Source organism: Pollicipes pollicipes, unplaced genomic scaffold (genome assembly GCF_011947565.3).
Source record: "Pollicipes pollicipes isolate AB1234 unplaced genomic scaffold, Ppol_2.1 Scaffold_2555;HRSCAF=2994_pilon_pilon_pilon, whole genome shotgun sequence".
In the NCBI taxonomy this organism is placed as follows: domain Eukaryota; kingdom Metazoa; phylum Arthropoda; class Thecostraca; order Pollicipedomorpha; family Pollicipedidae; genus Pollicipes; species Pollicipes pollicipes.
In genome coordinates, this window is record NW_023596136.1 from 19492136 (window position 1) to 19507341 (window position 15206).

Below are 15206 nucleotides of genomic sequence, written 5' to 3' on the forward strand. Positions count from 1 at the left end.
CCACCATCCGCCACAGCCCGGCCTAACACCACCATCCGTCACAGTCCCAACCCAACACCACCATCCGCCACAGTCCTATCCCAACACCACCATCCGTCACAGTCCGGCCTAACACCACCATCCGTCACAGCCCGGCCTAACACCACCATCCGTCACAGCCCGGCCTAACACCACCATCCGTCGCAGCCCGGTTCAACACCACCAACCCGCCACAGCCCGCCCTGACACCATCATCCGTCACAGCCCGGCCTAACACCACCATCCGTCACAGCCCCAGCTGCGTGAGCTGACGGCGCAGCTCTGCGTGAGGCGTGTCCGGCCGGCCGCACCTGCTGAGGCAGATGCGGGGCAGCAGGGAGGGCAGGTGGCGCTCCCTCTCCTCCGGAGTCAGGCCGCATAGGAAGCGGCGCGCCGCCACCGACGCCGCCATCCGCACCTGCCGGTTGGCACGGCCGGGGGCTCGGCGTCACATGCCGTCCCACGCCGGCACTGGCCGGGGGCTGTCCGCACACGCACACACATACGCACAAGCACAGACGCAGCGGCCGTCGCCGGAGGGGGTCAGTGGTCTGCAAACGCACATCACCAACAGCGTGGCTCGACACTGTTACACCTTATGTTTGGCCAGGGCACGTCAATCCAACCTAAGGCAACCACCGGAACTAACAGCGCACTTCTCAGGGAGACCGGTGTCCGCGACCACCCAATGGAACCAGCACCGCGGGACTCGCAAGTGTACGTCAAAACGCGCCACAGTCAGCAGTCAGAGCGTGCCGCGGGAGGTCAGGGCGTGTCGCGGTCAGCAGTCAGAGCGCGCCGCGGTCAGCAGTCAGAGCGTGCCGCGGGAGGTCAGGGCGTGCCGCGGTCAGCAGTCAGAGTGCGCCACAGTCAGCAGTCAGAACGCGTCGCGATCAGCAGTCAGAGCGTGCCGTAGTCAGCAGTCAGAGTGCGCCACGGTCAGCAGCCACAGCGCGCCACGGTCAGCAGTCAGAGCGCGCCACGGTCAGCAGTCACAGCGCGCCGCGGTCAGCAGTCAGAGCGTGCCGCGGTCAGCAGTCAGAGCGCGCTACGGGAGGTCAGGGCGTGCCGCGGTCAGCAGTCAGAGCGTGCCGCGGTCAGCAGTCAGAGCGCGCTACGGGAGGTCAGGGCGTGCCGCGGTCAGCAGTCAGAGCGCGCCGTAGTCAGCAGTCAGAGTGCGCCACGGTCAGCAATCAGAGCGCGCCACGGTCAGCAGTCAGAGCGCGCCACGGTCAGCAGTCATAGCGCGCCGCGGTCAGCAGTCAGAGCGCGCCGCGGTCAGCAGTCAGAGCGTGTCGCGGGAGGTCAGGGCGCGCCACGGTCAGCAGTCAGAGCGTGCCACGGGAGGTCAGGGCGTGCCGCGGTCAGCAGTCAGAGCGCGCCGCGGTCAGCAGTCACAGCGTGCCGCGGGAGGTCAGGGCGTACCGCGGGAGGTCAGGGCGTGCCGCGGGAGGTCAGGGCGCGCCGCAGGAGGTCAGCGGACAGGGCGGTACAGCCGGATCAGCACAATCCCGGCGGTCCGGCGCCTCGGACGCCGTGCCGGGCGGCTCACCTGCTCCAGTTGTCGTCCAGGCCCCGGGCCACGGCCGCCGACAGCTGGTCGCCGAACGCGTACGCCCCGCAGGAGTCGCGGTCTGACACGAACACGGTCAAACCGGTCAGTGAGCGTGCGCGTCCGGGACGACAGCGCGTGACGCGTAAAGAAACCCGACAGCGCTGCTTGGGGCAAACGGGCTATTTAATTTTCGGGCTGATCACTCTTGTTTCGCCCCGTGTTTCGACATTCATGCCGAAAACGGAGATAACAAAGGGTGATATGTTGGTCTGCGTACATGCTTTAAGATGTTAAAAAATGTAAAACAGCTACAGCTCACAACCATCACATTTGTCCTCCCCGTTGGCTCAGGTGGCAAGAGCACCTACTGCCGTCTGATCCACGCGCTCGTGGCGGGGTGGACTCGAGTCGCTTTAATCGCTTTAGGCGTTCGCTATTTGCCCTTGATAGATATGGCCTGCGGCCGGTGGGAGCGGCAGCGCTGAAGGCCAGATGACTCAGAGGGCGGGACGGATCGTGCCGAGCATTGCGGCACGTTAAACTTCCGCCACCAAATTATGCCGTTGAATTGAAATTGCGCGATCGGATAGTAGGAGTCAGGGGTCACACAACAATCACTGCTTAGCATGATTCCGAGCGCAGAAATTCATGCATTCAAAAGATGCGGATAAACTCTTGATAATTTCGTTAAAAAACGTCTTTTGCGCTTAGTTTCTAACTTCGCTATATTGCATAACATATCCTCATCATCTCACACATCATGAAAACATGCATAATATGCGGGACACCTGCCTGCCGTGATCAGCCACAGACGGCCCCAGGCCGGCCCCAGCACCACCAGTGCAGCCCCATCCGGCGACCTGGCCCGTCTCACGTCAGCGCTGTCACCCGCCGCGACCGAAACTGACCGCCCTCCGGGTCCCCGCCGACCGAGACTGACCGCTCTCCGGGTCCCCGCCGCGACCGAGACTGACCGCTCTCCGGGTCCCCCGCCGACCGAGACTGACCGCTCTCCGGGTCCCCGCCGTGACCGAGACTGACCGCTCTCCGGGTCCCCGCCGCGACGGACTGACCGCTCTCCGGGTCCCCGCCGCGACCGAGACTGACCGCTCCCGGGTCCCCGCCGCGAACCGAGACTGACCGCTCTCGGTTCTCACCGCGACAGAGACTGACCGCTGTCGGGGTCCCCGCCGCGACGAGACTGACCGCTCTCCGGGTCCCTGCGACAGAGACTGCCGCTGTCGGGTCCCCGCCGCGACGAGACTGACGCTCTCTCGGGTCCCGCGACCGAGACTGACCGCTCTCCGGGTTTTCACACGCGACGATGCTGACCGCTCTCCGGGTTCTCATCGCGACCGATACTGACCGCTCTCCGGGTTCTCATCGCGACCGATACTGGCCGCTCTCCGGGTTCTCATCGCGACCGATACTGACCGCTCTCCAGGTTCTCATCGCGACCGATACTGACCATTTTCCGGGCCCGGGTTCTCCGGCGGCAGGAAGGCGGCGATGCAGCCGTAGCCGGCCTCGCGCACGAACCGGTTCCTGTGGCTCAGCGTGGGTAGCACCAGGTCCAGCAGGTCCTGGGTCACCTGTAATCAGGTTTTGCGACTTGCTTCGAAATTGCTGTGGACATGACTTACCATCCCACCGACACCAATGGCAAGACAGATGACTTCGCATCGACATCATTTCCGTGAACAACGACAAAACAGCTAACAGCCCGGGGATGAGTGCATGCTGCAGTGGTGCGCCAAGCACGACCGGCCGCCAGTTCCACCGCCATCCTCCTCACCAGTAGGCGCGAGGCAACGATGAGTCGCTCCAGCGCGCGCAGGCAGGTCTCCAGCACCGTCCAGCTGGTGGTGTTGGCGAACACGTCGGCCGAGTCGCGGGATGTGGTCTGAAAACGGGGCCACGGCACCCCGGTCAGCGACGCTGGGGCACGCATGTCATCCTTCCGAGTCACCCCCATCCGGCAACCCATTCGCATTCACGCACGCACGGACGCACGCACGCACGCACGCACACGCATGCACGCACGCGCGTGCGCACACACACACACGCACACGCACACGCACACGCGCACACAGACATCGCTCCTCGATCGTCCAGCGTCCTTCATCAAATGCCCAACATAAAGGTGTCCATTTATTAGTCTCACCCGGCCCGGCCCCAGCGAACAGGCCACATCCATCACATGCCATGTGTTGCCCCACACATTGGACCTGACGGACCTGGAATAATTTTCTCAGACAGCGTCGTCAATAGTACATCACCTCGCCTGTCAGCTGCTGCAGTGAAGGTGAAAACCGCACCAGCAGCTGGACATGTGGCAGTTTAACCGCCCGGTGGCCGCGGATCCAGCCAATGGCCGAACTGCCCCTCCCCAGCCCAGTGAGACAGTCCAGCCCCAGTCACGTGCGTGGTGGGCTCACCGAGCTGGTCTCCCACTTGTCCTGGTCGTCCTCGGCCGCCTGCAGACTGCTCATCATCAGCGAGGCCAGCGTCCCTTCACGCTCTGGTATATCACCTGACGTGCAGGCGGCACAGCCAGCCAGCAGCTCCCCTGGCGGACGGCCGACCAGCTAGTATGCACACAGTCGCCAACAGAGCCGGAGGCGGGCAGGCCTTGCGGACACATGAAAGAGCCATCGGCGGCCCTTGCTACGCGACAAGACCGATCAAACTGCGGGTAAATTGCTTACTGGGCACATCACTGTCATCGCAGTTAGTTTCAGACTCGTCCTGAGTGTAATGTGGGAAGCACATCCAACAAGAGGAAATGTGGGCCCTTACATCGACGTGTAGGTGACCAAACCACGATTTTTAGGCGGTTCATTACCGTAAGATCTTACCGGTGGCAACGCGCAACCCCTGGCCTCCCCCAATGGGCCAGGTAACTGGGACAGAGCTGCAGGATCTGTGCCAGCATGTCTGTGGGCAGCTGGGTCTGACGCACTTCCAGGACAGTGCTGGGAAGGAGAAATCACACATGTCACACACAAATATACACAGGGGTTAACAAAATATGTTTTGGGCCCAAACAGATGAGCTTGGCCTATCTCTCCGCTTGAACTTTGATTGTGCGCAGGTTTCCTTGCACAGAAGTCTCTTGCCAACAAGATTTCAGCAAAATGGATGTGAACATGCACCTTAAGCTGGAATTCACTGTTACCGCTTGAGCAACATGGACTGTTGAGAGGCGCCGGGTTTGTGCACGTCAATGTACCCAGCGAAGAGAAGGATCGGTGACGTAAGGTGCCAGAGGTAAAGAGGGCAAAAGTTGCATTCTCATGACAACACTGTGCGTCACTGTATGAAAGGAAGCAGAGGTCAAGCTTCGTTTTAAAAATGACATTTGTATCCCTTACTTGCTTTGAAAAGTTTCGCCTATTATTTCACACAAATCTACTCGGCATATGCAGGAATAATGGGAACGGGGAGGAGGTATGACTACTCACGCCTCACCCCTGATAGAAGCGTAACATAAGCTTTCTTGTGCCGAATGACCGTAAACGACGTACACATCACATTTTCCACCCCTGTGCCTTCACGGCCTCCACCGTTACTGACCTGTGCCATCAATTAACGTCCATCCACACAACCAGTAAGAAATACCTAATAAAATCATAGATCATAGCCCGCAACAAACATGATCCGAGCTGTTGGCAACGTGCTACGCGTGCCACAGATAGACCTGACGCAGACGAGGCGGCCGAGATAGGGACGTGTCCCAGACAGACCTGATGCAGACGAGGCAGCTGAGGTGCGCTGCTGCGTGCCACAGACCGACCTGATGCAGACGAGGCAGCCGAGATAGGGGCGTGTCCCAGACAGACCTGATGCAGACGAGGCAGCCGAGGTGAGCGTGCCAGCTGCCATCCTGGTCGTCCAGGCCGGCGGCGGCCTCTGTTAGCAGGCGGTCCACCTCTGCTTGGCTCAGCGCCGGCAGCAGGCGCGTCAGCACGTCCAGCGCCCGGTCACGCTCCAGCTTCATCGGCGAGCAGAGCAGCCGGAACATCGACGGGATCTCCTCCGACATGGCTGCGGTCGCCGTCTCGGTCGCCGGGCGCCGACTCCAAGCGTGTTAGCTGCAGGGACCGCAGTGGGGCGTTGCGTCAGGTGCACCGCCCTGCTCAGCGGATACACCTTTCCTCAGCGAAAAACTACGTGGGTGAAAACTTCGCATCCGTGGTAAAACCGCTGGGATGATCAACAGCTCCTGTGCAAAGAAAAGATGCTGGCAAAGCTTTGTGGTGTCACAATGGCCATTTCCATTCCTGCATACCTACTCTGAATACTGGCTGATACAAACTGATGCTGGATATCATCATTGTGGACACAATCGGGCCGAAATGTGTTTTGACCTGATGACAGTAGCATTACCAACAACTTGAGCCCTGGCCGACGTCAGCCGTGTCATCACCTTCCACTGCGTGGGAAGTGACCCTTCAGCCGACTTCACATGTGACGTATTGGAGCAAGCAGTTTATAGTGGCGTAGGGGGGAGGGGACTTCTACATATTCTACAGGTTACAACGCTTCATTCTACGATGCTTTCAACGATTGTCTTGCTATTCGGCTATTTATGCAAATACACATGACACACGCACGCACGCACGCACGCACGCACCCGCACGCACGCACGCACGCACGCACACGCACACGCACACGCACACGCACACGCACACGCACGCGCACGCGCACGCACACGCACACGCACACTGATTGGTGCTACTGATAGGATGATTAGGAGGATGGGATGATTAGCAGGAGTTTTGAATGATACTTGCATGTTAAGAACAGTAGCAAATGCCGACCTGAAAATCAGTGACACAAAGAGATTGCATACACAGGCCTTGGCAATTAAGTGGCACGCAATGATACAAATAGGCACGAGTGCGAAGCCGGCTTTGGCTATAGCTTCAGCTTTGTGCCATTTTAATAACAAGCTTCAGGTTAGGATTCAAACGTTTTCAAAATATTGGCCGGGTTTCATGGGAGCTTGAACTCCGGCCTCGGCTTTGTTGTTGTTTTTGTACTGAACTTGCGACTTTACTTCACTATATATCTTTACTTTTTACTTTTTTTTACTATATTGTATTTTACATATCCTGCCGCTCCGATGTACAACACAGCTTTTCGAATCTCTCATGCAAAGCACATGGCCGAAAGTCAAATACTAGCCGGTCATTCCCAATGCCAGTTAACACCTGGCCACTGTCGGATAACCGACTGTCCGAAACGTCGTGAACATGCCAACATACAAGATGAAGGGATAGTGCACAAGTCTGCCACTTGTGACGCTAACACCTCGTCTTAATCACTCTGCAAAATAATGATATTTTCTGATCCATACAGCTTTTGCAGATGCTCAAATGTTACTGGTGTACTAAAACGCCTTTGTACACTAAATCCGGTGTTGATTTCGGAATCGCGATTCTTAACCCCTCATTCGCCTATCATTCCATGCTTCCTAAGCTAGAAGCTGCTGACTTCGGCTTCCACTTCTTGTGTACAAAATTTGAAGACAATGCCTTCGGATCTGGCTTCACGTTTTCCGGATACGAAAACAACAGCCTCCACTTTGTCTTTGCAGTAAAGTTCTAAGGCTCAATTTTGCCTTTATATCACTGCCTTCACTTTGTATTCAACTTTGGATCTGAAACCCTGACTTCATCTCCATACCTAGTGCCAGCCATGCAACATTGCCATCTTTTTTAAAACAATTATGTTTTATCAGTTACCACCTTGAGCCTATCATTCCTTTTGCTTGAGCTCATTAGAACCCATCCATGGAATGTATGATTGTTTTTGCTCATTTTTCAGCCAACCTTCCCCTGGATATGCACTTGTCATGCCTAGGCACGGCTTTCCTTCTCCCTTGTTATGCATTTAAAATGTGTACAAATATTTCATCCAATTTGCATACATAATTTAATGCTGCAATGCTAAAAACATACCACTCCTTTGTTAGCTTCATACCCATAAAGATGTGCAGACTATAACAGAAAAATTATTCCAGGGTCACCCAGACATTCATGATGCCAGAACAATGTCATTCAAACCTTGACATGCCATTGACCATGGGTGGTTATGATGAATAAAAATACTATTTTTGATTGTATTTGCATATTCATATACTTGCATATACATTGCACTGCATATACTTGCATGTCCTATTCCTGAGAATGATTTCTAGATATAAGCCAGTAATTGGCCCTCAATCAATGTTGTCAGCAGGGAATAATGATTTAATTAAACAATCATGCATTGAGGAGTGCATTTACAAAACAAAAATTATGCTGCCTAAAGCATCTCTTTCCCCTTAAAAGTATACCAATAGTTATTTAACATATACTTAAAAAAGTACATCAACAGTTAGCAGTGAGTTTATTCCATGATATCTGATGCTTGCTTCAATATCTTCAACTGCCACACATTCCCTTTAAGCACCCTCACACATGTTTTTTGAGAAGTCTTGCTTCTGATTACAAGTAATACTATGATACACCACTAGTGCCCCTTCTTTTTATATAAGCTCCATTAAAATATCATGACACTTTCAAAATAATATCAGCACTCTCTGGCCAGTTGCCCTCTAAGTTGTATCTAAAAGTCAAGTAAAGACTCACTAGATGTCAACCTACAATGTAAACAATGAACAGTGAAGTAGAATGGAGTCATTAACTTGGGCAATGAAGCTTTCATGTATCTGAGTGGCTAATATGAATCATTTATTCATTTTCTTTCCAAAGGCACAAATCTTTGAGAATGACCAGCTTCCAGAGAACAGCTACTTCAGTCCCAACTTAATTATGTAAAACCCCATCCAGATAACAAAAACATGACATAAAACATGCCAGGCATAGCAGCAACATCAGAGTAACAATTTTAGTGCATGCCTGCAGTAAATATGAGAGCTCGTTTTGGAGCAACACTAACACCAGCACACAGAGAGCCAATGTTCCATTGAATATTGATGTTTTAAAAGCAATGTGCCACAAAAAGCTCCCAACACATTTTTCAAGCAAGTACAAATCAAAATTTGCACCAATTTGGTCATGACTGCAATTTAGTACATGCATACCTCAAGGCCAGCACACCAATTTTGAGAGGGCATCCAGTACAGTGGATATGTGTTTTGCATGACCTGAAGCAAATGAATTCAGAAGCAATCATGAATGATAACTATATTTTGGCACATGGCAGTAGCCACATCAGCTTCCATCGAAAACAACCGAGCCAAAACATTTATCCATTCTGGCAACTTGGCCGCGCCAATTTTGAGCGGCACTATCCGCCCATGCACAAAATGCCTCAAGTTTAACACAGAACACTCCTTACAATTCCACTAAGTGAAAGCTTAAACAATCCAAATGGGTCAAAAATATTGGACAGTGTCTCCATACCAAGTTATCTGCTCCGCGTCCACCGTAGTGCAAAAAAAACAAACTTCTGTACGGATGCGCAGTACCAGTTCCAGACGTACCCAGCAGCAACACCGTACAGAATGAACGAGAAATTACAGCAAGCACAACCAATACTGGCGATGTACCACAAATGAAACTTGTGCGCCGCTTACACTCACATATATTTACAAGTAGTCAAATAAAACATGAGTAAAGCATGATTTCTGTGTCCACTTTTTTCCAGTTTTATCTGAAGATGAGTCTTTGGAATTTTATTTCACAAAGCGTAATTTGAGCTTTAGATGCCACGAAGATAAATTTATCCTTACTAGCTTCATCCCTTTTTGCGCTGGCCCCAATGCGATAACGAATCAGGGAACAGCTTATGAAACTCACCCAATCAGAGAACAGTTGACATTGGGCCGCATGCCTCCGCAATCTTCTGCTAATTCCGTTTGTTGTTAGCTGCGTGTGATGTGTGTTGTCGTTGCTGTTTCTGTATATGCCCAGTTGCATTTAAGGAACAATTGTATTTTATCAGGTGTCCTTAGGATATCGAGCCATCGTATCGTTATCAAGATACCTACTTCATTCTCTCGCAACGCTTTTCATATCTTAGGGCAAAATAGGCGAATTCTGATCGAACTCAGCCGACCTATAATTTCAAAATGAATTTCATGAACATCCGCGACGGTCAGTACACTATGACCATCTATCAAAAGGTAAGACGTGCCTTAGGTGATCATCTTGCTGTTTTGGGGAGATAAGCAATTGTCCGTGCAGCCGTTGTTTTGTGTCCTGTGTTATGGTTTTAGCCGGACCTGTCGAGACATTTCATCCACTCGTTGCTACAGGCTTCAGTTTATGGGACTCCTTGCACCGCTGGTGGTTTGCGTCAACGAAGCGATAACGTATGTATTATCTTGACGTAGTCAATGATGTGTAATCATATCCATCGATTAATGAAAGTCCACAATTTTCAGATACGGGAAGGTCTATACAAGGAAGCAGTGCAAATTTTGAATGCCATATTGGATACATACCCCACGGTAAGAGGAATTGACTCATTTCTCTTCGGTAGTCTGCTGACGCCGGGGGGGGGGGGAGCGGCTAGACATATGGACAGGTTTGGCAGCCAACGTCTCATCGCGGCCTTCGTCACAGGGTGGAAGGGGTCCGTTGAAGAGCTTCCCTCTCCCAGCCCCATCGGCCCCGCCTTACCTACGCGAACTGCGCGAAATTAACATGGAATGTGTGAGCTGTGCATGAAAAGACACGCTGAACTTATTCTTCATGTCACCCGAAACCTTCTCCTGCGGCAGACCCGAAATTTATAGTGCATCTGGCTCCGGCGAAGCATTGTTCCCCTCTGTTCCATCGGGCATCAAGTACCCGACACCTCCCCATCTTCTGCCCACACGGGAATAGCCGGTGACCTCTCTGGATGTAATGGTGCTGGGCCCGGCCCTGGGCGGTCGGAGCGTGACCGTGCCGTGTGTGCTGTTCTAGTCTCGGGCGGCGCTGTCGCTGCTCGTGCTACTGCCACTTCTACCAGCAAGAGTTGACCAAGCGTCCGAGTACTACGGCCGGCTTGGTGCAAGCTGTTCCACCGAGTACTGCAGGACTATCGGCTCTACTACTCGCAGGTCGCTCTACCAAGCCTGCCGCTACGAGGAGGCCATGAAGGAGACAAGTCAGATTGACAACCCAGACTACGCCAGCAAGGTGAGACCCGGCCGGCCGGCTGAATGGACTATCATATCACACCCAACTCAGGGAGCGATTTGCATCATGGCGGGTAACCTGACCGCTACAGCCCAGGGGGTCATACCATGATCCTGCATCGTAAGCCGTGATGGGACATGGGCAGCCGCTAACATCGCGACTGTCGATATGTTTATGTTCAGCCTGTGTTTTTTCGTTCAAGTGCCTTTTCCTGGGACTATCTGTCATGTCGCTTCCGGTGATGTTCAGTGATGGGAGGGCTCATCTGGGACCCTGCCTCTATCCCCGTCACATTGAGCGCGCGTGTCACCGGCGCGCCGCTGTGAGAGCGCAGCTGAGGTCCACACCCCCCGACGCCAGGTGACGAAGCTGCAGGCGGCGATCAAGTACGGCCAGGAGGACCTGGCCGGCGCCAAGAGCATGGTGGAGCAGTGCCCCTCGGACGACCCGGATACGGCCATCAACCAGGCCTGCCTGCTCTTCAAGGTGCAGCGCCGACAGACTACCCTGTCGTGGACTGGTGCTTCCCGAGCTCTTCTAAGCTCTTTTGGTGGCGAGGCATTTGCTGAGCTCATGTTCAGTGAACCTGAGGAGCAGGCTCCTGAGGAGCTGGTCGGTAGGAGGGAGTGGCACATGAAGCACACCCCTATCACCTCGTGGTGTTCAGATTGTATCATTTCACCATGATATCATCATCATATCACCATGTGCAGGCTCCTGAGGAGATGATACCCGTGATATTTAAATAGTATCATCGCAATGGCCGGGCCCTTCTGCCAGCATAAAAAGCGACGACGACTGTGCCTTGCAGCGCCAAGAACAGCACCCCTGTCATTCGACGTCACTATCGAGTGCCGTCAGCGGACGGGATCTCACGCGTGCTGTCTCATCGTCGGCAGCGATGCTGAAGCAGCTCTCCGATCAGCTGGGAGTTGCTGCAGAGTGCCTCGGGTGAGCTTAGCCTCAGCCGTTCAGCTGTGTCGCTCCGTGCCGCAGGATGAGCGGTACGACGAGGCGGCCACCAAGTTCACGCACGCGCAGCAAGTGGTGGGCTACATGCCGCATCTCTCCTACAACATCGCCCTCTGCCACTACAAGCTCAAACATTATGCGCCAGCGCTGAAGGCCATTGGTGAGAGTCCCGGCCGTCAGCGGTCGGTCGAGGACTAGCGGATCTCTAGACTCTCTTCAGAGTCGGATGGACTGGCAGCAATTTTGTCTGAGGGCTACAGCTCAGACTAGCAAGCTGATGATACTTAGGTTCACCAAACGTCTAAGAGGTGTGTGTTGAATGACCAGAGCTGTTGTTTGCTCTGGCCATTTCGTTGTTTAACCCCATGCTCCGCAAATACAACTTGTCACGTTGATGGGATGGCGCCAATTCTCCTCTGCGGGAGCAGCTGCCGCGCGTCCGTACCAGCGGACGATACGGTGTGCGCACCGTTCACACCCTTTGGCCGCCTTTGTGCCGCCCCCACGCCTGCCTGAACGACGCGGCACTCGGCCGGCAGCCGACATCATCCAGCAGGGCATCCAGCAGTACCCCGGAGCTTAGCGTCGGCATGACCACCGAAGGCCTCGAGGTGCGCAGCGTCGGCAATACACTCACTCTGCATGAGACGGCCCTGGTCGAGGCCTTCAATCTCAAGGCGGGCCGTCGAGTACCAGCTGAAGAACTGTACGTGGGGTGCGGCGGCGCCCGCCACGGTGGTTAAAGCCTTTGGGGCGCGGAGCGGGGTCGGGTGGCGCGGTGCGTGGGCCTCGATGTTGGGGCAGAGTTGACATGCAACGTTAACCATGGTCGCTCCCGGATGTCTTGCCCACCTGGTGAAAGAGTGCATTGAGTGCTATTCCCCATTGGACATCAGTAATGTTTGTTTGTTCCATCCGGACTGCCGGACGAGGTCAGATGTCAGTGTCTCAGGCGGCAGCACGTGTCAAAAGTTAGGTGGCTGTGACATGATGGATGCATATTACATGTCCACGTCCACATGTGCATGCGTTTACCCTACTGTGCTGGGTATCGTGACGTCAGATGACGTGGCGCGGGAGGCGCTGACGGTCATGCCGCTGCGGCTATAGGAGGAGCTGTCTGACTGCTGTATGTCGTGATGTCAGATGACGCGGCGCGGGAGGCGCTGACGGACATGCCGCCGCGGCTGAAGGAGGAACTTTCTGACTGTGGTGTGTGTTGTAACGTCAGATGACGCGGCACGGGAGGCGCTGACGGACATGCCGCCGCGGCTGAAGGAGGAACTTTCTGACTGTGGTGTGTTGTGACGTCAGATGACGCGGCGCGGGAGGCGCTGACGGACATGCCGCCGCGGCTGGAGGAGGAGTTGGACGCTGTCACGCTCCACAACCAGGCCGTGATGAACATGGAGGCCAAGGTGCAGTGGACGGTGGCGGCGTAAAGGACGGCGACGCCCGACCCCCGCCGCCCCGTGGGTGGGGGGGGGGGGGGGCTGAGCAGAGCTTGCCCCGGGTGTCAGCCCTACCGGCGTGGGATCTGGTGTCAGCTGCATGACATCTCCTTAAGTCTGTCTCGGAACGCATTGACGTGGAAGCAGGCGAAGCAGGATTTGTGCTGATTTGTTTGCGATATCGGTGTGTCGGGGGAGAGTGCGGCTGCACACACCTTGCTACCTACTGGTATGGAGTATCAGTTCCCTGAGAGTTTTGTCAGTCACTTTCTCCAAGCAAGCATGTCGGTTTAGGGGGGCAAATCTGCATGCTGCACGCATGGATGACGGCGCCTGCCTCCACTCTGGCAGAAGGTCAGCACCGCGGGGAAGCGAACTCCGTACCTCTGGTTCCCACACGCAGCTTGGCCACTGCACAATCGGAACACAATTAGGCAGGTTGGCTCATTAAGATGCCGTAAGATTCCTGTTTTCCAAGTCACTTCTTTTGAATGTGTTACCGTAGGGCAGCTGGCGAGAGAGCGTTCGATGCGATCAGCCTCCTGCCGTCCATGTGACGTCTTCCCGGCCCGTGTGCGGCAGGCTCCGACGGCTTCCAGAAGCTGCAGTACCTGCTGATGCAGAACCCGTTCCCTCCGGAGACTTTCGGCAACCTGCTGCTGCTCTACTGCAAGTACGAGTACTACGACCTGGCTGCCGACGTGCTGGCGGAGAATGCTGACCTCACCTATCGCTACCTGACGCCCGTACGTGCTAACGCCCTGGCATGGACACCTTCCCCCCCCTCATCTCACACATCGCGACATCGCGGACGCGCGCCGGGTGATCCTCGCCGCCGTGCCGCGCGCGAGCTTCAATTCCACTGCGGCCTGCTCACGCCCCACGCACATCTGACGGCTCGCTCCGGCTGTCGCTTCACCTCCTGTTTGTCATCCAAGGCCGTGTGCGAGGCGGCGCGCCGCCGCACTGTCTCGTGCCTCATCTGCCGGTCTCACCCTCACCTCACCTCACCTTACCTCACCCCACCCTTTACTTCACCTCACCTCACCTCACCTTACCTCACCTCACCTCACTTCATTTCACCCTACCTCATCTCACCCTACCGTACCTTACCTTACCTCAACTCATCTCATCTCATCTTATCTTATATGACATCACCTCACGTCACCTCACCCACCTCACCTCGGTTCACTTGTCTTCGCCTCCACCAGAGCTCACCCAGCGTGGTCGCGGATCATGTCTTTTCGCTGACATACATATGCACAGGCGACACGATGCAATGCAAACTAGTAACGATTAAGGGATCCATTCCTGTTCTTCATTATTCTAGTGCGTAGCACGTCCCAACGCACTGCATTGAATCCTTCCCTGTCTTCTTAATGCCAGAACTTTTCCCTACGCTGTAATCATTCTGGCAGAAGTTTGGCTTTTGGCATGGGTCGTGTGAGGGAAAACACGCGTTATTAGGGACGCTTTCATTATGGCAGCGTTATAGTCATGTCGTTGTGGAATGTGTTTGAGTTGAAAATCTTCACTTTGGAATCAGAATATCTCACCTTATTCTTCAAATGACTCATAGACTATCATCTTGGTTGGCTTGAGTAGGCAATACGTGCAGAAGAATGCTTGTGATGGCTGGCAGCCAATCACAGGACAATGAACCGATGGGGAAGTTGGAGCGGCCCAACAACTTTACCGCATCGGTGGCGGCATGGCTTTGGCGCTGCCGACGGAGATAGTATCAAGAAGTCTAGGTAGCCGGGAATGCGCTGGATTGCAATGTTTTGAGTGACGCATTCCTATCGAAAAAGGGTTTGTTGTAAGCCTCCATGCGGGTCGAGGCATGTTGTTGAGGAAACTACGTGTTTTCCTAACTGAGAGCAAGCTTGACACCAGTGCAAAAGTTGCGCGAAAGGGAGCATCTGGTCTTTGGAAGATGAATTGAGGAAAGTGATAGCCGCGTAATTGGAGCATTTACTCCCAAACTAGTCCAAAAATCGATATTGGGGATGAGCTGTCGATCTGGGGCCTTCCTCAAGACTTGAGGAAGGTCCAAGGCCGAAGGCTTCC

General features: G+C 54.4%; 2 protein-coding genes and 1 long non-coding RNA gene across 3 annotated transcripts; 2 read left to right on the forward strand and 1 right to left on the reverse strand.

Moving 5' to 3' along the window:
* Positions 1-265: 265 nt before the first annotated feature.
* On the reverse strand, positions 266-9073 carry LOC119098794 (uncharacterized). Its single transcript, XM_037221839.1, has 9 exons — positions 8989-9073; positions 5416-5667; positions 4442-4548; positions 4012-4142; positions 3369-3476; positions 3042-3165; positions 1571-1652; positions 539-569; positions 266-436 (listed from the first exon to the last, which is right to left on the reverse strand). Exons 2-9 carry the CDS (start codon positions 5616-5618, stop codon positions 266-268), a joined length of 957 nt encoding a protein of 318 aa, XP_037077734.1. The 5' UTR covers positions 5619-5667; positions 8989-9073.
* A 385-nt stretch (positions 9074-9458) lies between these two features.
* LOC119102216 (uncharacterized) lies at positions 9459-10515 on the forward strand. The gene is made up of 3 exons (XR_005094668.1): positions 9459-9710; positions 9972-10037; positions 10498-10515. It is a non-coding gene; the product is annotated as an uncharacterized LOC119102216 (long non-coding RNA).
* Positions 10516-10642: 127 nt separating this feature from the next.
* Positions 10643-12357, forward strand: LOC119102164 (tetratricopeptide repeat protein 30A-like). The gene is made up of 4 exons (XM_037225517.1): positions 10643-10713; positions 11074-11199; positions 11710-11845; positions 12225-12357. The coding sequence occupies exons 1-4, from the start codon at positions 10669-10671 to the stop codon at positions 12266-12268; spliced, it is 351 nt and encodes a 116-aa protein (XP_037081412.1). The 5' UTR covers positions 10643-10668; the 3' UTR covers positions 12269-12357.
* The last annotated feature ends 2849 nt before the right edge of the window (positions 12358-15206 follow it).